Source organism: Brachyistius frenatus, unplaced genomic scaffold, assembly GCF_029030835.1.
Source record: "Brachyistius frenatus isolate BFR_SWC_R1_liver_20210118 unplaced genomic scaffold, ASM2903083v1 Contig_5, whole genome shotgun sequence".
NCBI lineage: Eukaryota > Metazoa > Chordata > Actinopteri > Embiotocidae > Brachyistius > Brachyistius frenatus.
The window spans coordinates 7,986,993-8,012,476 of record NW_027210604.1 but is presented as its reverse complement, the minus strand read 5'-3'; the positions used below and the strand labels follow the sequence as shown (position 1 = coordinate 8,012,476).

Genomic DNA, 25,484 nt, shown 5'->3' with positions numbered 1-25,484 from the left:
ATGGATGGATGGATGGATGGATGGATGGAGTGCTGCAAGCTGTATGGATAAGACTTATTAAGGAGTCCTATTGACCAGTCACAACCTTATATCCTTTGTATTTCGAATTATTTTTCCATCATCACACCTTTATCCTAAGACCCAAACATCATCATTCACACACTGTAGAGTCAAAATAGAGCATGTATAAAAACAAACACATATGGTTCTTAACATAAACAGATGACATAATGAAGTTCATGCATGTTTTGTGAGGGTTGTCCAGATGTATTATGGGGAATTCAGCATGCGAAATCGGTACGTTTAGCAGAGAACTGTGTCTCCTGACAAGTTGTGGGACAATTTCTCCTCCACGATTGAACAAAAAGTGTGGAAAAGGGGCCTTTTTCTTTCAAGTGTTAATACACCGTTGTTTCATAAACACAAAGCTGCCTGGCGGCATGTGTCATTATGCTTTTAGTGTAAATATCAATACTGCCTCAGCCATGAATTTGTTTTCTTGTGTTTTTGGTTTGTTCTCTCGATGTTATGCCCCCTTTGCTTATCAGTTTTCAGAAAGTATATTTCATGCGTCGGTTTTTTATAGAAGAAGAAAAGGCTGCCCAAGTCATGCGATCGCACTTCAGAGAGTGCCGCAGCCAGCAGAAGATCCTCTGGAGCCTGCAGGGCAGCTGCCCTCACCATGAAGTCTTTCCAATCATGCAGAGTTACTCGTGACAGAAAGAGAAAGGTGAGACCCTGAAGTATCAGAGTGATGCTTTCTGACACCATCTGCACTCCTCTGTTAATTTTAGATAATGTGAGGCATCGGAGGAGAGCAGAGAGGCAGATGGCGAGATTGGGGGAGAAACTATGTACGAGTGCAAATTGTTTTCTCACATTATTTTGGGTCTGTGTGTATAGGCACTCAGCCGGGGTTGTGACATCATCTCAGAATGAAACTCAAGTGATGACAATGTCAGGCAGCAACCTGCCCACACACAACTGAGGAACTACAGCCAAATCAGACCTTCCACATTATGAGAGAATATCTTTCAACAAAAACTGAAATCATAAAACTCTGTATTTTATCAAAATTTGTATTCACTTTGATGCCGCTTGATTATATCAAATTATTGGATTTTTGTCTAATTACGATTCATCAGCAAGACAGACCTGCAGTATGATTCACCTGACAAATATACAATATGTATGTCTTAAAGCTTTGATGTTTTTCAATAACAATAAATAAGGAGAGTTCAGAATGAGAGGGGAAGCAGACTGAGCAGTTGTTTGTTATTATTGCATCTCTGAATTGATTCAGCATATTTCTCAGAAGGCTCGTGTTCTTGCAACAGACTTGACAAGACAATGTGTTTACTTAGTCTGATAAAAGCAAAACACAAGACTCAAAAGTTTCACTCTCCTTTTCGCTCCATCATCTGACTACTTTTGAGTGTGAGCCACAATTTATAATACAAATGTTTTTACTTTATTTACACCGTACCAAACACAATAAATGATTGTTATCGTGTTTGTTTCTGTCAGATATTACATGCTTTGCAAAATTTGAAGTTTTAAGTTCAATACCTTAACAATTGTCCTTTTTTTAGATTGTTTCAAGACTATGCAACAATATCAAAGGTAGATTTCTGTGTTAAACACTATCAAATTATCATATAACATTTTGAAAAATTAGGTTAACTTAGATTAATTAGTTAAATTTTGATTAGTTAGAATGTAGGTGGGTAATGACCATAATTTGACGAGATGTGTGAAAAGCTGTTAAACGATCTGTACCTTTCAACTTATAATTGTCAAACGTTATCAATCAATTAAGAAGCAGATACCGTAACTATAAAGGAAAACACACTGCCTCTCCCAACCACTGGCATGAAGTATTTCATTAAATATCTGTTAATGAATTCATTGAGATCACTTTGAAAAGGTCTTTTTTTTTTACTTTGACATTTAAAGCTTCTTATTTGTTGACCTGTGTCAAACATGAAAATGTGTCAGGGTGGTGAATCATTTTTATTCTGTAAATATTTCAACTTTTCAATGATTTTTACAGTACAACACCTTCCGTTCGCACTCTTTGTGTTCGAGTGTGCAGCTGTCTCTCTGTCTGTCCCTCACACACACCTCTGCTCCTCAGTGGTGTCAAGGTCTCAGCTGCAAACACACACAATGAGGAGACAGACAAACAGAAGGACACCAGGTGGTGTTTGACAGCACGCGTGTTGTGTTACATCCGATTCTCGCTCGCCCTCTCTCTCTTCCACGGTCTCAGAGATAATTCACACTTCACATCTGCTCTGTGCTGCTCCTTTGGTTCAGCTTATTAAATGTGATGGAGAATTATTTTATGTCTGTGTTGGCTGAATGAAAAATTAACATGGGATTTTCAAGGCTGCTTTCAGAACACCTGAAGACCTCCAGCTAGGTTTGAAACTTGTAGAAGGTCATTATTGTGTTCTGACAGTTTGGAAAATAAATAATACGAATATACTAGAGCTGGTTTCGAAATGGCTAAATAGCCGACACCTACAGTCAAATTGATTTAGACATCAGGTGGAATTAAACAACCAGCGGATGCAAATTTGAATATAATTATCTTAGAATTACCAGTCAAATGCTTATTCTGCACAGTTATTGGACTTAAAACCACATTAGATTTCTGCATCAATACAACTCCCACAGTGAAGCAAACAGGATACACTGGTGGAGATTGGACATGAGCACCAGCACTTAAGGTGAATAGCACTGTTATGCAAGATATTAACTCTTGGTGTTCTTGTCAGCTCTGTTTAGACAGCTGGGGGACGTATCACACTTCATAACACTAACTTCAGCCTTGATATTAGAAAAGCTGCAAACTCAAAGAGGACCCGGCGACACAAGATTAAACATTAGTTTTTCCAATAAAGCTGCTAACTGAGTGACAGCAGCTGACCGTCCTTCCTAGATTCACTTGTTCAATCAAAGCTGTCCACATGTCGAGGAATGTGCTGATGATGTAAGGTGGAATCACACCTCTCCTGTTTGTTTCTGTTATATTTATAAAGGGTTTAGTCGTTTTTAGAATTGAAAGGAAGAATTATTTTCACTAATGATACATCTGTTAATTTGTATTTAATTCACTGATTCAGGGTTTAGCCCATAAACATGCAGAATATATTAAAATACACATCAGAATTTCCAAAGGTGACATCTTTAAATTGTTTGTTTTGTCCGTAAAACAACACAAAAGCCTATAACAGATATACAACAGAATATTTATATATTTGTTTGATAAATTATGAATCAATTATTCAAATTATTTTTTCATTTCAGTCAGTTTTATCTGATTCTGTGCAGAAACCTGCCTTAACAGCTCTGGCAAAAAAAAACACATTTGTTATTGTTTCTCAAATATTAAACTTCAATCCCAAAATCTTACGTCATAGTAAATGTTAAATGATTAAATTGCAAGTAAGTGCAAATGTGAGGCACGCACTACTTATTGTATCAAATGATGGTGATGGTACCACCTTAGCAAATGAACTCCCCACTAAGGCTTTTTATATATGCATAAACATACACATCATTAAAAGAACTGGCACCTCTGTGAGCCATCAGGATACACGCACAGTATCAGCTGTTGTTGACTGTTATAAAATCTCTGCCAATTTGTCCCTCAAGGGAAGAAGGCATGTTGTGCTTTTAAGTGAAGAACGATGCGTAATATCAAACACTAGGGTGAAAAACCTAACAACAAGGTCAGTCGGGGTCGAACAGCGGATCCATCAGTTATTTTTCATTTTCTGCTGTCGCTCCACTTTCAGCTCCTCCGTCTGACGATGTCTCAGGGAGATAACACCGTGTGATACAAAACGGTCAACAGCAACCCCGGCACCATTTGATTATGTTAAGCAGCGGAAGCAGCCCCAGAGGGGGAACATTTCTCAGAAGTGAAAAAGCCAGGACGGTCTGACTCAGGGTTCCGAGCGAGTGCCGAGCGTCAGTCAGCGCCACTGCAGGCCATTTCACAGGAAGTCACTGCCATATATGGCTGTCACAACCTATTGTGTCTGTAGCTACATGCTCCTACTGTGCTATGTTTCCATGGCAACCAAGACGAGTCAGACCTTTTTTTTTTTCTCTTTCTCTCCCCGTCTCTGCCTGTTGTTTTCGCTCCCTCTCACACACACAGACAGACACACACGCACGCACGCACACACACACACACATTAGTATACACCTTCATTCTAGACTTGCTGCAGCCAGCGAGATCAGATAGCGTATGACTCACTCATAACCTTTTCCCCAAAGTTTTCAAGCCATCACCATCCAGAACTTTTTCTTCTCGCCCTAGCTCTATCTATCTCCCTACTCTTCTTCACTTCATCTTCCACAGCTCAAAACAAAACACATCAACAAATGTCAGTTTTAATTTTGTAATGCTACACAACTGATTTGAGTCTTAAAAAATATATTCCCAACATAAAAAAAATAAAAATAAAAAAAAAGTGCATCTGTGCTCAAACAGCAGGTGGACCTGGGAAGTTTCTGTATGTTTCATCATCCTGAATCATCTCCCTGCCTAATAGATCTCTGTATACTCGAACCACAAAATAATTACAACAGGGATGAAATGTCAAATGCGCTGTTGCATAACCAGGTGTTTTACACAGCTCAAGCTGTACAATCAGGAAAATAATGACCTGTTATTTGTTAAAGCTCTAAACTAATCACAAAGTGCTCGCCAGCTCTGAGCCAGACTAAGTGTTTGCTGCACACACACAACAGACACACTGGTGCATCAATGAAAGCTGCATTCAGTTCGAAATAATACTCTTTTTGTGCATGTTTTTGTTTCCGGCAGATCATCAGGCACAAACAACAGAGCAGGTAGCAGTGGAAGCTATCATCATTTCATTAGTATGTCAGGTGAGGAACGGCTTGTGGGGAGCTGCAGGATTGAGTCACCAGCCCCTCTTCTTTCCCTCTCATCTCCACTCTCGCTCCCTCTCGCTTTTTTCTTCTTACCTCTCATCCCTGTTTGCATTTTTCTCCTCTCCCTTATGAAATCATTCTCATTTGAATTCATATTCTGCACACAACCAGACAGAGCTCACGCAGTCACACACGCGCCGCCAGACACTCGGCAGAACTCGGATTTCATTGTGGTGTTTACTCATACTGTGCTGTGACGCTGATTAAGTAATGAGCTAGAGAACCCTGAGCAATCGGATGAGGAAGTGTTGGGATAAAAAAAAAAAAAAAAAAAAAATCTCAACTATGACAACCAGGACTGCGACGCTGCACACGTTGTTCATACATAAACACACAGATGCAAGGATACGTAGATGCACAATGCTCAACTCCATTAACAAGAGGAAGAGAGAAGGAGGGCACAAGAAGAAGAAAGACACTTATTTTACTGTCTTACCGGATGCAGGGGACTTGCGTCCTGATTGGATGATAGTCCTGGGGGAGTTTCGGGTCAGAGAGCCCGTCATCTTCCCGTAGGCCACTGACTTCATCACACGACACTCTGCAGGCACCAAGACAATACAGACAGAGCTGGTCAGGGACTCTTTTGGTAACCACTAATTCCTTCACTTTTATTTATTCATCCACTCAAATAGTGTCCAAATAAGACAAATACAGAGTCTGTAGTGTTTACATCCAATTGCAAACAAGGTAGACTAAGATGACTCACTGAAGGAGTGGATATTAAGTGTGTGACACCATGTCACAACACCTGAATGAAAAGCACTAGCACAGTAACAGCTGAGCATTTTGAAACGCATCAGTTCTGTTAGATTAAAATTCACATTTTATGGATCTCGAGCCAACGATTGCTTTAATGTTATTTTTGATTGATATTGACCTTTAGTCATGCAAGAAAAACACCGAATCGCTAATGTATCAACACAGCTGTAATTGGTTTTACCTTGAGGTCCCCTGCAAAAATGATTCCTGACCTTCTCTGGGCTTGCTTTCCAAACGCAATTATTGTGGTGTTTCAAGAGTGACAGCTATATGACTCACAGAGGTCTGATATTTTACACACACACACACACACACACACACACACACACACACACACACACACACACACACACACACACACACACACACACACACACACACACACACACACACACACACACACACACACACACACACACGAACAGACTCCTGATAAATGAGCCATGTGTTGGTGCTCACACACCCTCCCTGCCTCCTTCATCCCCAAAACTTTGCTCTTCATCTGTTCATTAACCCAGCCCCATTATAGCTCATTACCATTTTAGACCAGCGGGAAGAGGAAATCATCCAGCCTGCCTTGTGCGCCTGTCTTCAGCTGCACGTGCGTGTGCGTGTGTGTGTGTGTGTGTGTGTGTGTGTGTGTGTGTGTGTGTGTCTTTCTGTGTGTATTTGCTTGTGTGGCAGTCGCTGCGGCCCAGTGATTAATGTACAATGCAGAGTGTTAACATGATGACAGTGTGCCAGAGCCGAGGCAGAGATGATAATTATAGGGATGCTAAGAGGAGTCGCGCTGTCTGTTTGGTTCATCGCTTGTCGCTCCTGTCTGTCTGTTTCTACCTCTTCCTCTCTGCCTACTGGGGCAAGAGGAGGTGTCAAATTACACTGTCTGTCTTCTGGGACGGAGAAAATATAGACAAGTGTGTGTTTTAATCACTCTGTGTGAGGCAATAGAATCAGGACTTACTGTACCTCCCCTTTATGGATTAAAAAAAAAAAAAAAAAAAAAATCCAGTCGCCACAAGGTCAGGTATGAGTCTAGCAGTTAGGATTGAGACATAACTTTCGGTGAGGGTTGCATTCCTGTATATGGAGGTTAAAACGGAAGTTATAGAAAGCGTGTCCTAAATGTCCTAAATGTAGCAAAAATAAAGCCATTTCACTTAAAGAAAGTAAAGCGCTGAGACCTTTAGGCAGTTTAGGAGATCTTTATTCTCCCATCACACGTTACCATCGGGGAGGCCTCTGATTGGTCACAAATTCATTCTGTAGCATGAAAATAACCCCACATACCTCTTCAGCAACAAAAAGAACAAGGAGTGCAGTAACAGACGGTGTTGCCCTAACAGTGTCCTGATCTTCGCATCACTGAGTCAGTCTGGGATTACATGAGGAGACAGAGGCAACTGAGAGAGCCTAAATCCACAGAACAACTGTGGCAAGTTCTCCGAGCAGCCAAGCTGCCAAGTTCCTTGAAGTGAAGTGTATCTAGGACAATTGGTGTTGTTTCAACAGTAATGAATTACAATGAATTTTGGGAAACTGGGGACTAAACAAAATACTCCTTCTTCTAATTTAGAAAAAAAAGAACAGCACATTTGGAGGAGCCTTTGAGGTGGGAGGGGCCTTGTTGGCAAGTTATTCTGCCGTGAAATACTCACTCTGAACAGAGCAAGAAAAATGCTCTGATGGCCTATAAAACAAACATGGACACCAAGAGCAGAGGAAACAGTGGATATGCTTACTGAACGGTTCAGTGTGTTTGTATTGACATGTTCTCGCAGATGCGAGCCGATAATGAATTCTGATCACACACATGAGAGGCGCTTCTGACTTGTAGGTGGTTACTAAGACAAATTGCTTGTGAAGAGGATCATCGGTAATGAATGAAAACCTAGATGGAGATATGACGGAAACGCGTTCATATTAGCCTTGTTGCATGTAGGAGGTTGTTTTTTGATCTTCCTCAAGAGAGAAGAAGGTTACGAAAGGAAGACGGGCTCATGGAGGCAGCTGGGCATTATGTTTGGCGAATGAAAGCCGAGCAGCGGGGAAGAGAGGGAGGAAACAGGAGGCAGAGAGACAAAAAGGGGGAAGGAGGTGGAGGTGGACAACCCAGGTGGGATGGATATTATTTAATGGATGAAGGGATACGGGGGAAACAAATGAATTGAATAAACCTTTGAACAAAAGCCAGAGCACACTCATTCATGTAGGAGACAGAAAGAGAGACGAGAGTTAGAATACAGATGAGCACTAAATGGCAGCAGTCTACGGGGAGGGGGGCGGGGTGGGTGGGGGGGGGGGGGGGGGGGGACAGCAAGCCACAGATGGGTGAAGTGAGGACAGTGGGCTGTGGCAGGGAGACAGGCAGAGGAGAGGAAGAGGAACAATGGTGCGATAGGTTAGACGAAGGCTCAAGTGCACTGAACCATCCCAGAGGACAGAGGAGAGGGAGAAACAACAGAGCACGAACTGGACAGCCTACATAGTCCTTTGCCAGCTTAACCAGGAAGATGTGGCATATAGAGAAGTCACAGGGATAAAGTCACGGAAAAAAATAAATAACGGATTAGCGCTACGCCTCTGATAACCAGTTCGAGCTGCTGTTTACATCCATGTCGGTCTATAGACTCATATAATACATGTAGTGAAGACTTGACTGGTGAAGAAGGAATAGTAACCATGACAGCAGACAATGTATAAAATGTGGATGTGCCGCGAAGAGAAAATAAATGCACGCTTCACCAACGTCTTCAACCCGACAGAACGGAAGATCGAAACAACTACCACAGATTTTCAGGGTCCAATCGCCAAATTTAATATCCAACCCAATGTGAAATAGGGTCACAATATCTTGCTTTATTACCGAGCTACGGTGTAAAATAATGGTCAGTGAAGTGTTTTTGAAGAGCATTATGATGTCACAGTGAAGCTGACTTTTGACCTTTTAGATATATAAATGTCATCACTTCATTATTTAATCCCATGAGAAAGTTGGTCATGATTGGTGTATAAACTTGGGTTTCGTGAAGTCACGGTGACCTTCGACCGCCAAAGCCTAACTGGTTTATCCTCGAGTCCAATTGTGTTCCCTCAAGGCGTCGTCGCGGCATCGCCTTAATAAAAACGTGACAGACAACCAGAAAATATAATGCCTACGGCCACGGCTATCATCAGCGCACAGAAACAAGACAAACTAAGAAATAAAGTGAAAAACAAAACACTTTTTAAATTTTGTTTTGTTTTGTTTATAGCATTTCCCTTTCTGTGCGCTTTCCCCTTGTATGACTTTTCCTGAATTGTTGTTTACTGAACAGCCACGCAATATAAAACTACAAAATTTAAACCAATTATTCATATATATATATATATATATATATATATTTTAGAAGTGTTAAAACAGCAGACTGGTGTATCACAACATCACCTCTTTTATCACAACACAGTTGAAATGATAAAACGGCTAAATAACAACACACGAAAAATCTACTTGAAACAATCAGAAAACACCGCTAGGGGGCAGGAAGGAGGGAAACAAAAGAAGGAAGGAAGGAAGGAAGGAAGGAAGAAAGAAAGAGAGAAAGAAAGAAAGAGAGAAAGAAAGAAAGAAAGAAAGAAAGAGAAGGAAAAAAAAAACATAAGAGTGGCACACAGCTATATGTGAAATGTGAGCATGAAAAATGTCAGAGGAGCCGGCGGGCCCGCCTCACCACTTTCATCCAGCATCAGGTCATCTTGGTAGCGAAACTTCTCTGGTCCACAGGCCACAAAAATGTCCTCGTCGCCAAAGAAGTCTTGCAGACACGATACCTGGAAATAAAAGACACACGCACACCAGTTCAACTTTGCTCCTTCCCAGCCATTTGACGACATTTTAGTCCTTCCTTTTTAGCAATTATTCGGGTTTCTTACACCGATGCAGACGTCAAGCTGCCAAGAGCAATGACCAAGATTTCCAGCAGAATGTTTAAGGCAGCTCAACTACGACAGCAACTTCCCAGCAGGGTCTTCAGATTTTGGACACGACAACTCTCTGGACACGTTCTTCTTTCCACACTACTGATACTATGGACACGTGTCCCCCGTCACACTAAAAGACACCCACATCCCCCCTCCCCCCTCCCACCTTGCCCTTCCTGGGTTCAGGTTTGAAAAGCCACATACACCGAGCACCGGGAGACTGACGAGGAACACCTGGGGAGGGTGGGGCGGGGGGGGGGGCTGCTGGTGCGTGTGTGCTTGTTTTTGGTTTGCGCGCGTTATCAGTCCCCCTGCTGTTTCTGCACTTAATCATTCTATCAGTGACTATAACGAGACCTTGCTGACTCACTGATTTGCTGATGCGCAGCAGCACGTGCACCAGACATCCACCGAAGCAAGTGGGAGCGGGGGGGGGGGGGGGGTCTGTTCCTTGAGGTCTTAAAAGTGGTAATGAAAAACAAAGTGGAGAAACTTAGAAACCATAGACAATGCATATATGACCGACATGAAGATTAAAAAAAAAAAAAAAAAAAAGGTAAGAGACTATTTCCAGCTGAGAGAAATATTACATTGCTGTTAAATAAGTGCAGAGCTGACTACGTTTACATCTGACTCGCAGAAGAAAAGAAAAAAAAAAAAAAACACAGTCTTCGTGAGTCCCTGCCGTTCTTCGACGGACCCCGTGCTGTGCAGTTGATACCGAACTGACAGTGACATGCTGACAGGCAGACATTTAAATACCCTGGGTCACAACACAACCAGCGCTGGATCTTTAAAGAAAAGCGGTAAGTTGGTCTGCAGAATATAGTACACTACTTCATCAAGAGCTGCCAAATAAAGACATCATTTCAAATCTTTAGCCCAAGCTTTAAAATGTTCTTTTTTTTTTCCCCCTCCGCAAGGCAGGAGTTATTTGGGTTTGTAATCTCTAAATTTACTCACTTACTCACTCAGCATCTCAGAAATCGCGTCTTGATTATGACAAACAGGCAAACCCAACACGCTGCAAGCTCATTATTTTCTATTTGATTTAGGCGACAACTAATTCCGTATCTGATCTAAACTCTGCATGATTTACTCAAATAACCTTAATTACACCCCACAGGCCAACCATCACATTTCAGTCTCGAGCCATCAATATTCCAAATTATATTTCACGATAGGCAAACGGTACAGTCAGAGAGGGATTTACAGGAATACAATAGCTCATTCATCCGCTATGAAAAATCTCCCACCAAAAACCTATTAAGAGCCATTATAGTTTAGGCTGCACGCATGTCTAGCACCGCCTGGAGTTAACACATAAACACAAAGCTACCGTTATTGCATTTTCATGGCAATTAACATCCAAGAATCCATTTAGATTCCTATTAGCCACTGAACAACACCCCAAAAGAAAGTCACAGCTGATATAACAGCATTATCTACTAATAAGCAGGCCATTTTGTGTGTGTGTGCGCGCGTGTGTCCTTCTTTACCCCCTGCAAACTCTAAATGAGCCAACAGTGAGACCGAAAAACAAGTTTAATCTCAGACACAGACTCTGTGGAGTTTGAATCGCTTTCGTTTAACTTTTCAAATCAAGGCTTTGGCGTCTGAGAGCGTGTCTGAAAACATTCGGCCATAAATCACATGAAGACACACGTTTCTGCACTGGCACACTCAGATAGCGTGTGTGTGTGTGTGTGTGTGCGCGTGCGTGCGTGCGTGTGTGTGTGTGTGTTTGTGTTATGAAATGATAATATCCTAGTTTCATAACAGAGTGCATATTGCTTTGTTCCCTGATATCCCCTGATAGTGCTGGTGATTATTTCAGGAGCGTGCGTCTCGACTTCCTAACAAGATGGCTGCGATACCGATGCTGGTGTTGTTAACGTTTCCCCAGAGTGTCAGTGCTGTAGCTCTGGCCACTTCTACCTCTAACTGCACTGTTGTTTATTTCATATATTTTCACATTGCTGTTATATTTATATTAACTGCATGCTGCTTGCTGTAAAGCATCTCTTAAACACTGACCACAATAAATGGACCCTCACGGTACCGACAGGTTGCCATTAATAATGTTGTCAGCTGTTCTTGCTGTCACATTTCATATGTATATATCATATGTATATATATATATATTTCATATGTATATATATATATATATTATATACATAATATCACATTTCATATCACATTTCATATTTCCGACATTTTTAAGACAAAATGATAATCCAAATATTAATCAACAATTGGGAAAAAAAAGCCAAAGTTACTGTATGTTACTGCCTATTGAGCTGAAATGTTTGGTCAATGAATTGATTAGTTGATCAACAGAAAATGATTAGCCATTTGTATAAATAATACACCAGTTGTGTAAGCAACTTTTCATGAACATATGTCAAGCCTCTTATTTCAGCTTCTCAATAATGATGATTTCTTTTTTGCTTTCCTTTTTCTTGCATCATAGTAAAGTGAATATCTTCGCATTTTGATGTTGGTTTTGGAGTTTTCTGGTTTTACTTCCACTATAATTACTACACACATTACCATAGATCATAAATACACATTTTTATGGTAATAATATACCATTTACTTGGAATGAAGCATGTATCGAGTCACTTGAAGTACGACACAACATTAATGAAAGTTCACTGAGCGTACCATCATTTTAGAAGAGGTCAGACAAAAGAAGTTGCTTTCAGATCACTGCAAAGAACATTTTTGACAATTTTCTGACCTTACATTAACGAAACAATTAGTCAATCAACCATGAAAAATAATGATGAGTTGTAGTCCTAACTGTTTAGATATTAGGGCTTGCTTGGAAATAGCGTGACAATGACAAACTGTGGCACTATATTTCCCAGTGAAGTGAGCTGAACTTTAAAAATTGCTCGGAGGTACAGGACATCTGTGTGTGTTTCTCTTTTAAACAAAGAGTGATGTAAACCAACTCGTGATGTAAACCAACTGTGTCACAGTCCACCACACCTCATCACAGGTGCTAAAGTCCTCACTCAGTGCAGTACCTCGGATTAAAAGGTGAGAGTGGTTCTCTTCAGCTGAGCGTTATTCATCTATAGCGCTACTCTCTTATCTCATCTGCATTTTGCCCTCATCCAACTCGGAAAAACTGATTTGCATTTTGCTCTCATTTCTTCTAATTATTTTAACAGATAACAGATCACATTTGTGCACTTGTTATTGTTGTTATTAATGTGAAACCACTGTTTTGTGTATATGAATTGTGCATTTATTCATGCTCATACATTTATTCTTATGCACAAGTCTCTCATGAAGAAGAAATATTGATCCCAATGAGACTAGCTGTTTAAATAAGTAATAAATATTATGAGGCATTATTATCTTCTTTTTTTTGACGCAATAATAAAATTGCGTCAAAAAAAAAACCAAGATAATAATAATTTTTTCCAGTTCGTTTAACTTAAAACTTTATTAATTAATTACCAGTAAATTTGCAGTCACATAAAACAACCAACAGAAGACAACTGTGAAATGTTTGGCATTTTCCTTGAAAAACTACTTGTTATTATCAACCAATTATCAAATTGGTTGCCAAATATTTTTCAAGGAGGGACTTTTATTGTTTTCTTTCATGCCCGGAAATGTAATTCCTCAGTTTAAAGTTTGCATCCTTTTGAAAGCTTTTGTTTTTGTTAAGGAGGACTTTTGTTGGATGACAACAGAAGGCTGTACATTTACTGCTCTGAGTCAGTCTGACCACATCCTAAAGCCAGGACTGCTGCTCGAGTAAACCAAGATCTGATTATTGGAATGAGGCTCTTTGAAGCTGCTCATCCTGAGATTAAAAAAAAAAACAAAAAAAAACAAAAAAAACGGTGGCATACTGGAAAGGCTGTGTAAACAAAGAGGAGAAAAACGAGTGTAATCAGACCGATGAGGACAGAAAGAGGGAAAGAAAATAGGAAAGGGAAACAGGGGCAGTCTCCATGTAGGGCAGCCTCTGGGGGCAACTTTAAGCTGGTGAGCAACACACAAACACATACTGTACCCGGTAAAGGGTGTGAAAAATGATGGTTGCCATGGTGACAATGCCCTCTAGGTTTTGGTGCGTGGCTGGTGTGTGCCACTAACTGCACGATGTGCACACTGTGATAAGAGAACTCCATCATTCATATTTTATCTACTATGATCATGATACTCTACAGAACTGTCTCTCTCTCTCTCTCTCACACACACACACACACACACACACACACACACACACACACACACACACACACACACACACACACACACACACACACATGTGCCATGTGTCACAAGTCATACAAGTGACACATGGCCATTAAATATATTTACCGTTTAAAAAAAGATGGTGTAGAGAAAAGGAAGAAGAGCGTTCCTGAAATGCTTGGACTCGTGGACCAATGAATAATATGAGAGCAGAAGGAGCTGGTTAAGGTGAAAGAAACAAAAGAACATCAAACCAAAAACATTCAGAGATTACACCAAATCACCAAATCCCCTGAGTTAGAGAGGAAGCAAACAGACAGAGGGAAAAGAGCCATAGACGAGCAGATCTATTCCTGACTGCTGCTCTGAGCCCAATGACAAAACAAGCTGCTTTGATGTCTCTGGTTCTCCCTTCTCACAGAGAACCAGCGCAGTTACACAACATCCAGCGCCACTTAAAGAAGGACAGGAATAAACAAACAGAGAAAAAGAGGAAAAGGGGGACTGTAATAAGAGGATGAGGAGGGAGCAGGGGAGTGTGGAGATTGGACATTTTGTAGCCATGTATTCAACTCTCATGCATCTTTATTAAAGTGAGAATTGGGCTCTAAGACTAGGTCACAGTGATCGGAGCATTTCAAATACGATCTTTGAATTTACATAATCAATTTATTCATGCATTATTTTAAAATCAAGATTGCAGGCAGTAAATCAGAAGGTTAACAGGTTTATCTACATTATTTACTGTGTGTCAGACCTTACATGCCTGGCAAACCCCAATCTCCCTCCCTTACTGTCCACTGTGACCACGATAAACAGGAGAGTGTATTGTGCATCATTGTGCTATACATAACTAAAGGGGATATTTGTTTGATATTAAACTAAATGAAACAACAGTAAACAAGAACTACATAGAGATGCTTGTACAGGAAATCATTGATTCATAACCAGCAAACCCTTTGAAAAATGCAATCATCATCGCTTCCTGATGGAATGTCATCCACAACAAATGATAGTTTATTATGAATGTAGCTCAGTGAATCTCTTTATGTTCTCACAACGCCACCTAGTGTAGATTCACCAAATATCTACTACAGAGTCTGTTCCAGGAAAGTGTTTGATCATCTCTCCTGTGTTTGATCTTTTTTTAATTCCTTTTTCCTTCAAGCTTGGAAACAAATCAAATTTGGGAACTCTGCTGTTTTTTTTTTTTTAAACAGTCCTGCAACTAACACAATCTGCAGAAACATTGCTGTAAACGTGGACCATAAACTGAGGCAGAAGAATAACTGACACCACATGGTGGCACTGTTCAATAATAAGATGTGGACAGATTCCACACAGCAGAATATCCAACTACAGCACAACCAGAGAAGCAGGGAGATAAACAAGCTACGCTGATTCTCTGATGTTTGACTGTGCTAGTGTCAAAAGTAAACAGTCAATATGGTCTCAAAACTACGTAGACACACAAACTACCTGGAAGTTGAGGATCAAACAGAAAGCGAGGAAGAGGTACATAGTTAACAGAGGAATGTAATGGTATATGAATAACTTTGACGTCAAATGAAAAAAGGCAAAACATTTGATGACAGCCTTGGAGCTCAAATAGCACTGAGTCCAATAAACCCATAGGTGGGTTTTAAATAAGCAGACTAAGCAGAGGACAGCAGCAGACAGTTTAAAACATTTTAAATCTGGGTGATCGCTCACAGTATCTCATCTCACTTCTTTTTTTTTTATAAGATGACAACACAAAACACGTGGGGTTATGTGTATATACAGTCTTGATGCTCATGTTGTAAAGACAAGCACATATGACAGGAAGTAACACACTCACACGCGGAGAAAATCCTGAACACCTTGGTGGTGCGAAGTCTTTATTTTGTTTTCAGACTGTCTGTCTGGTTTTCGACAGCAGCTCTTGTGAATCAGCTGCTGGGAACAAATGATCAGCGACAACACTTCTCCCTCTGCTCATCTGGATCCACTCCTTCTGCCTCTTTATCAGATTTCAGGTTTACTTGGGGACTCATCTGCCTGCTCCTCATTTTTTAATGGGAGTGTCTGACAGCCCCTCAAAGGTAGCTGAAACGTAACTGTGTAAGGAAACGGAAAAAGTGTATTTACTTCCAGATAAATAAGTAATAGTGAGTAGGACACAATTAATTAACGAGTCAATCAACAGAAAATTAATTGTGAATGATTTTAACATAATTTCAACTAATTTATCAAGAAAAAAAATCTGAATATTTCCTGGTTACAGCTTCTCAAATGTGAGGATTTGCTGTTTTATTTCTCTGTTTTGTATGGTTAGTCTTTAAGTTTGGATTGTTAGGTTGGTTAGTGGTTTTCACGATTTTGTAACATTTTATAGATCATGCAACCGATCAACTAATAGAAAAAAATTTGACATATTAATCAATAAAGAAAAACATCAGTAGCTAAATCCCTAATTTTAGTACAACAGTTTATTTTTTAATATTTATTCTCTCTGATAAGAAACTTAGAGTCTTTTCTCTGAGACAAACAGCTGGCTACAAAGCCAGAAAAAAAACAAAAAAAAAAAAAACAGAAGACTCAACCACTAATCTTCTGCACCACAATAGACTCACAGTGGTTACACAGAGGACATGGTGAGGTCAACATAATCCAGCCCACAGAAAGACAACATTTTGGAGGGATGAGCTGCCGCTGTACTCTGCCAGAGGAGTTCAGCTCAGTGGAGCTGTCCATGGTGCTGAATCGACTGCAGCTGACCTTCGGGGACTGCCTTGCTGCTCTGAAACTTCAAGTCTGAGAGAGACTGAAGGGGACAGACAGAAAGATGGACAGATAGACAGATGGATACTGAAAGACGGGCAGACTGACGGAGTAACAGATGGACGTGCCGATACAAATAAAGAGAGACAGAAACAGAAAGGGCAAAGCATTTTGTTGCAAGACATGCAGAGCCTCCTATGAAAAGGAAAAAAGAGAGCAAGGAATAAAGGAGGGAAAACTGATTAACAAAGCTTTCACATTTCAACAACAGTGTGTCAAAGCAGATATCAACAGCATTTCAGGATGGCAGGCAGTACGTGGCCTTGGGGTGGGACTATAATCTGGAAAAGCTAGACATTTATGGCAAAACAAAACATTGGATTTTATGTGTGTAGGGAACATAATTGTGCTTAAATTACTGTTGTTATGTAGAAATTAGTAGTGATTGGTTTGTTTTAAAACTATGACTCTATTTACCAGGTATTGATGGACTATATGTTTACTATATTGCTAAAATGGCATTCCATAGTACTGATATGCATTATGACCACTCCGGGATTCAAGGACAAATGAGACTATCGTACTCAGCTGGCACAGGAGGTATTATCAAGTTATAACCCCACTTTAAAAAGTCCTCACTCTCAAAATGAAACAAGACAAAAATGAATTTCCTTTTTTTGTGCGGGAATTTTAATTACTCTCCTAATCTCCCAAACGAGGCACAGAAACAAGCAGGCAAAGAGCCACATCGCCCGACAAGAGGAAAGGTGGACAGAAATCGATCTGAAAGAGGAAAGAGGGGAGGATAAAAGCATCTGCACCCCGAGGGAGAATTCACAAACCACATGACCTCCCGCTGTTTCAATCAGCACACGACGAACAGCCTCATTTCATCAGAGCGCTGGCAGGAGATGTGAAATGACAGAGAGGGATGGGAAGTCAGGAGAAGCTGAAAAAAATAAATAGAGGGGAAAAAAAAGAGAGCAGCGATGACGTGAGGCCAATTAACCGCAGCAGGCTGAGTTGGCACTGGTGTTACTGCGTTCACCTCAAATCAGCGCAGCAGACCGCCCGCCTGCTCTGTTGCATAAGAGCTTATATAAGAAACTTATGCTGTCCACAGGGGGATAGCAAACTTTCTCAAGCTGTACGCGTTTCTGTCTTGACGGGACTGCGTTTCCCTGTCCTTCTCGTGTCAAAAGCTAACTTTTTGCAGTCGTGGAACAAATTAAAAAAAATAAGGAATTATGCAGCACCAATTCCCAGAGGACATTAAGAGGCAACACGGCATCATCCTCCACCTTCCGCCCTGCTTTCATCCCTTTTGCTCTTGTGTGAAAGGAAACTGAGCCGTGTCTTGTTGTTATTCAACCTCCTCCCTCTGCTACGACCCAATAGTCCATTTCTTCCACTGCTTTTTCCGCCTTATTGATCTATCTTCCCCTCGTCAATCTGTTGCCTTAAATCCAGGTTCAAATACATACAAATGCATTCTGAGAGTGGGAGAAATTAAAGAGCTGACTGTGTTAGCAGTCACGTTTCTGGAGCATGATTAAGTGAGCCCCATGGGTGAGCCTACAATCTGTTAAATGGGCAGTGAGGAGGCAGTCGGGACTAACCTGAGGGAATGAGGGAGTCTGGTAGTTTGTTTACTGAGAATCAGGGCAGCAAGTAAACCTTGTTTTCACGGGTGATTAATATTCTATTTTTTTCCTCCATTAATCAGTTAATCATTTGGTCTGCACAATGTCACAAAGCAGTAAATACTGTTACAATTTCTCTGATTTGTTAAGATATCTTGTTTTGTCCAGTAAAGTTAAAAAAAAAAAAAACACAAAAAACAGCAAATATTTACATTTAAAAAGCATTTGATCTAAAATAATAATAAAACAAAATACCGATCTTTGGCAACTGACTAATGTATTCAACAAGTATTTTCAGCTTTAAAGCTGTCTGAACAAGGCCTGCCTCACAGTGGGATCTTGACTCCCTATTATGTACAGGAGGAGAAATATCAGTAAATAAAATGCGAGTTCAGGCCCGGTTTAACTGCAGTAACATGCGAACATGAGAAAACATGCCCTGCACAAGAGCTTATATTTTGTCCTAAATTTAGACTGTTGGGATTGTGTAAGTTACCTTTACATTTTAAAGGCTTTTATGAGCCAAGCACAGCATTTTTGCTTTCTAGCTGTTTTGAAAAAGCTTTGTTCCGATGAGAAAAAAAAGTCTAATCTGACAGTTGAGATATGTCAGCCTGGCTTTTACAGCAGCTAAAAGCTGGGACAGTCTTCTTAAATGCAGATTCATTCGAGACAGATTAGCGAATGAGTGATTCAGGAAGTGAATGAGTCAGACAGTGTGTGCATGTGTGATGAAGTTGTGCTGTGACTAAATTCTCGACAGTCTGGCTGTGCTGGAAATGTCTGCCATCGATCCCATTTTGGCAGCAGACCCTCTGACTGCAAGCAGCCCTCCAATCTGCTACAGTCACTCTTCACGGAGACGCACACAACAATGCTAACTGAATCAAAAGGAGGCAGGCAGACAGGCAGAGTCTGAAAAAAAACCAAGTTCTAAATAAACTGTTTACAGACAAAAACAGCCGTTTAATCTCAGGATTTCTGCTGAGGAACGCACTACAAGCCATTTATCATCAGTGTCTTTTACTGCAAATACAGTGTACTGTAGAAAATACACAATATACTATCCCCCGAGACACACACACACACACACACACACACACATTGTGCTGAGTAGCTGTGACTCAGCAGATCAGCAGGAGCAGATGGACTTCCCACAATCCTCCTATGCAGCACAAAAAGTGACATCACCGACACGCAAAACCTGCAATGGGGATTAAAAACATTTAGATGCTTTGTGTACGAGCATAACATAATCCCTGCACTTCATCACACACTGCATTTCTAAGTGATGTTGATGTAGCACCTTCTCTGCAGTCCCTGCACAGCTGGATACAGACCAAAGAGGAGAAAGGAAACGGGGCGGGAGCAAAATGAGAAAAAGTGAGAGACGAGAAAATAAAAAACGAAGGTGGGATGATGTGCAGAAGAACACATGGAAAGACATAGAAAGAGAACGGGGAAGAGGAAGGAGAGAAGGAGATGCAGAGGGTGGGAGAGAGAGAGAGAGAGAGAGAGAGAGAGAGAGAGAGAGAGAGCAGTGCCATATGTTGCTGCTCTTGAATTTGGGGTGCATGCCGAGTGTGCTAATTAAATGAGGACTAAATAGCCGTAAAAAATAATGGAACGCTGCCAGCAAGACACACACAGGCAGGGAAAAATGAACTAATGGAAGGTGAAAGAAGAAGACAAGAAAGAGAGAGATCAAAGGGAGCATGGATGGCTGACAGGGAGAGAGGAAATTTGTTGATGGGAAGAAAACAAAGCGTTATATAAGAGGATAAAGAAATATGCAAGTAGAAAGAGATGCACAAAGAGTTAAGGGTGGAGAGAGAGAGAGAGCGAGAGAGAGAGAAAAAAAGGGAGACAGAGAAGAAGGAGGCTGCGGAGTAAAACAGAAGAGGATGATAAAAGGATATTAAAAGCTCTTCGGCCTTGCCAGCAATGAGAAGAACAAGCCAACAATGCGGTTTGAGAATTGAGAACTGCACTGCAGATGATGAACAAGTGGTTTGTATTCACTTTTCTCCAACAAACAACCTCTCTTTCACCCGTGCCATTTAAGTCCAAAAACACGCCGCAGTATTATGAGTGCCACAGGTAAAACAGGAGGACATAAAAACGCAAATAATCAGTCGTGGAAAAGAGATAAACTCCGAACTTAATTATGTTGCAAGGACAGCGCATATCAAGGTAAATAGCAACATGTAGCAACATAGAGGTGGGCCTATGTAAAGGTAATATAAAACTCGAGTTTTCCAAGTAACGAGCAACTCCAAAATATCAATTAAGTCCAACAAAATAGGCAAATATGTATTATTTTGCGAGAAGTCTCAAAAACGTATTCCACATGTGCAGCCATATGTACTAAAACACAAGAATAAAAGTCTACAACAATGCCAGCAGCTGTGTGACACTAAACTTAGGCACAGTGGTGCTGAGCTAAATGCTCATAATTACAATGCTAACATGCTAATGCTAAGTAGGAATAATATTTATCACATTCTATATCTCAGTTTAATGTATTATCATGCTAGCTTTTGCCAGTTGTATTATTATTTGGGAAAAACCAAAGAAAACCCAGATTCATCCCCTGGGGACCATGAATGTACGTGCAAACTTTCACGCTAATCCACCGCTTAGTTATGGGAATATTTCGGTCTGGACCAACATGACGAGATAATAAACCGATGACTGAGCCACACCAATATCGCCAATCGTAGATCCTAAAATGCTAGAAGGGCACTTTGAAAGACACTTTTAAGTTGCATTATGAAAAGAGTTGTATCCACTCTAGAGAGAAAATAAAATGGTGCGTCAGCCTCTGCTGCTTCATTTTGACCCATTTTTATCTGTACCTTATCTCCTAACTTTATGGAAATAATTACTAAATCCCTGAATCACCTACAAAAACTATCTGCATTGATACCACTGTAGAATTAATTGGGAGTATTTTTTTTTTAGCATAGGAATGAATTGACCCCTGAATTGACTTTTTTTTTTCTAAATATTTACATTGTTTTGTATGAGCCCTTTCTTTTTAGCATGGCGTGATCAATATGGAATTCCGAACCCTTACCCCACTGAGACACATACTAAAGGGTCTCATTAATCAGACTCTACAAAATAGAAATCAACCGACCCCAGAGATGAGTAAGTGGCGTTACTTCATGCACTGCTTGATAATTGCCGACAGATAACGGCGAGTGATGCATGAGCAGAAATATACACGAGTCCATTAAAAAGAGTGTGTGTCACTATCCGTGCCTAAGTGTGCGTGAGCCTCCCGGGGCTCAGGGCCGGCAGCTGGGGTCCGACACAGTGCGTAAGTGTACGTGTGTCTGCGTCTGTGTGTGTGTGTGTGTGTGTGTGTGTGTGTGTGTGTGTGTGTGTGTGTGTGTGTGTGTGTGTGTGTGTGTGTGTGTGTGTGTGTGTGTGTGTGTGTGTGTGTGTGTGTGTGTGTGTGTGCGTGTGTGCAAGTGTAAACAGAGCTTAAATGTATTAATAGGCCAGCCATGTCCGTGTCCTAAGCCACTTACAAGTCAGTCTATCTTCTTGATCAGACCAGCTACACCATCCTGCCCTGCTACTGTGTGACATCACGGCAGGCTAGCCGGTTCCTAGGCAACGAGATCAAATCATCATAAAAAAAAAACAAGAAATTTGAGGTTGTGGTAACCCCGAAGGAGATGGGATGGACTAAAAATAACCCCCATCAGATACATTGAGAACAGAGACAGTGGGAGAATCAATATAGCAGTGGGGGGTGGAACTTGATCTAGTCTTCTTCACCCTGATTCTCATGTTACGCACAGAAATATGATATCCAAATCGACCACGGTAGAGTACGCACTCAGTGGCCAGCGTATATGCAGTATCAGATCCTCAGAGAAACTTGTTCACAGCCTGTCATATGTCGTCTCAGCTCCATCACTATGTCATTATTATCAGTTCTCACAGCTACTGCCAAATAGGAAATACTGTGATAGTGCTGCTACAGTAATGTTTTACAGAGCAAACACCAAAGCAGTAGTTTTAAAGTAAACATGCAGGTGTATACACTAGTATCAAATGTAACAAACACTACAATACTTTATTTTTACTGACCAAAATATGCACGAGTCATGTGTGGTAAACCATCAGGGGCCAAAAGGTGGCACCGAGTGGCCGGTAAAACTCACGTTTAATTTATAATGTTGCCGGGGTTTGGAAGAAATATACTCCTCTAACAGCAAGGTACCGAAAAGAGTATAGTTTTGCTCTTAAAATCAAAACTCAACCATTTTATTTGCAATATAATTAAACAGTCAGGTACAAATGCAGATATATACATAAACACACATCAATGAGGAGGCATGATAAAAGGACCGACAGTAAACCGTATCTGAAAATAAAACTTCAGGAACTACATCCCTTATCTCAGCACGCTTTATCTGCAGTATTTTTTTTATTTATTTTTGTTTATCTGAATTGAACTTCTGACAATCCTTTTGAAAACCTACCACATAACTACCTTCCCCACCGTCTCTGGCCTCATTACAGGGGTTAATGATGGCAAGAAGGATGAGCTACGGTTCTCAGATGCTCTCTCTCCAGGCTCTGCAGGGACTCAACGTTACTGGCAGCAAGGCCCAGAAACACACACACACACACACACACACACACACACACACACACACACACACACACACACACACACACACACACACACACACACAAAGACATGTATGTACACATGCATGCACCAGCATGCACACCAACACGCGTGCTTTGCTCAACCTTTAAAAGTAACTTTATCCTTATGAACACTCAGGGAATAACCTGTAGTACACTCCTGACATCCATGTATATTCAAGTGTCATTAATACACAGTTTGTTACTCGCGCCATTAGTATTTTGGAACCGGTTTCATTTTGTCATATTACCTCAAATCTTGAGGTTATTTTTCTGTTGTAGTAAACTGGATTCTCTGGATTCTTTCTCTCTGTAATGGTCAAGTGAACATGGATTAATCACATTTCATAGAAGGTTTAAATTTCCTACGGGCTTATCTGGTGTGTACTAGACCTTACATGCATTCAGAAACAGGAGGTTCTTCAGGTCATGTGCAGGATTTTCTGTAATGCGTGTAACACAGATGGTCCAAAGACTCTCTGAATGAGTTAACTATTTTTATGTTTTGATTTGACGCCACATAAATAGAAATGAATTGAATCTATTTCTTCATCATCCATTCCCATCCTGCATTAGAATCTCATATTCTCCCTTTATCTGGTCTCTTAATAGCATAATCACAAGCTCAAACTCTCCCATCGGCATTAACTCACGCCTGCATACAAAATCTTGACAGTTAGTTGTGTGCCAAATTGGCAGTGAGTGTGTTACCATGCCTACAGGCCCAATCAATACCATGTCTAAAAATAGCACAACCATAATAGTCTTACTTCCAATCACAGAGGGGGTGAACGTGGCAAGAGCAGCATATATTGTGTAATCTACAAGATAACCGTAACCAATGGCAACCACAGAGTTAGCGGCCATTGTGCAAAAGCGCGAGTGTAATCCCCAACAGGAGGGTTTCTCAAAGAAAACCTGATCCTGGGATTTTATTGGCTGGTGCTGGGATCCAACAGCAGGTCACTTCCTGCTGAGTTAACAGTGGATCATTAAATAGACGGCGTGGCTTCAGAGATGGCATGACATGCCAGTGCAAACCCATGTAGACTAATCGATAGAAGTGGGAGAAATGGGAACACAGAGCACTAAAATGGCTATTACAGATGAAAAGCCCAGAGGGCAAAAAGCATATCACAAAATTGGCCGTTTAGGAGAGGATGACTGCTGCACGGTGCCACACGGAATGGCAGGACGCCGTTGACATCCAACACAATCGGTTTCAAAATAATTGTGTCATTCGGATGCTACTGCCAGGGGAAGAGTGGCTCTGTGTCACTACATTCAATAACTCGGAGCTTCGACGTGGCCCAGAGAGAGGCAGGGGGGGGGGGGGGGGAGCGACCAGACAAGACAGAGACAATGATGATCAGTGGTGGCGTGAGAGACTGAAAGGTGACATGGAGGCAAACAGGAAGAGGCTAGAGAGTTAAAGCATGTCACAACTATAAGCTTAAACCCTGACATGCTGGCAGAGACGGCGTCTCTGTCTCTGTGAAGTGTCCTCACTGACACACACACACACACACACACACACACACACACACACACACACACACACACACACACACACACACACACACACACACACACACACACACACACACACACGAGTGTGGGCCCGAGAGAAAGCAGGTCTGACCTCATTGAGTGTTCAGTGACGTTTCCACACACGAGAGAACCTCATTTTGGTGCAGTAGTGAAGGATTTGCAAATAAATCTTTACATACGAATCACTTTATTTTTATGGCGTCTCCCTCCACAGCAGAGTGAGGGAGCTGGATAGGTGGGCGGATTATCATGGGGGACGTGACCGATTTATTTCCGTGTTCGGAGGCAAAGCTCTGGCACACATCCCTGCAGCGTGGGCGAGAACCCAGACTCCATTCATAGATTTCTCTCATCTTTACCTTCTTCTGACCTTTTTCAGTCTCTGTGTCTCTCTCTACAGCTCTGGCTATCAAACGGTGACATACATGTTCCTCATTCATCAAAAGCTCAGGACAAAAACATTCAAGTGTATTCATTCAATATTTTGCATTTTTTTTGATCCTTCTATGCCTGTTGAGCTTTCGTTCCTCTCTTTAAGCAAAATAGAACTAACGTCTTCATAAAATAATGATGATTGTTAGTCACTATAATTTTGAACCTCAACAGAAATATAAAATCTCCCTCCTATTTCAGTGTCTGTCCTATTTCTTTCATTTGAGCTACTCTTAATGTGTGACACTTGCAACAAAACATCAGCTCAAACTGACTATATTTTGGGGGGTTTGCCTCAACCCCGGAATGCAGGTTACAAATCAGCAACAGCAGCCATAATAAAACCAAGTCAAAACCTCGTCTCACGTTCTTTGACACCATGAAAAGGTAAACACAAACACATCTTATAAAACAAGCTGCCTGTCGATACGCAAAAACTTTCAAAGTGTACAGCACATTCAGTGTATTGGTGAAGATGAATTGAGAAGATGATTAATC

At 41.0% G+C, this 25,484-nt stretch overlaps 1 protein-coding gene across 3 annotated transcripts in view; it reads right to left on the bottom strand.

Annotated features, from left to right (window-relative positions):
• Positions 1-25,484, bottom strand: part of dclk1a (doublecortin-like kinase 1a) — a 48,969-nt gene that overhangs the window by 21,300 nt on the left and 2,185 nt on the right. For all 3 annotated transcript variants that reach the window (XM_069720553.1, XM_069720579.1, XM_069720561.1), the window contains exons 4-5: positions 9,450-9,549; positions 5,414-5,518 (exon numbers count right to left, since the gene is read on the bottom strand). In XM_069720553.1, the coding sequence (XP_069576654.1) occupies positions 5,414-5,518; positions 9,450-9,549 (205 nt within the window). The remainder of the gene's footprint in view (positions 1-5,413; positions 5,519-9,449; positions 9,550-25,484) is intronic.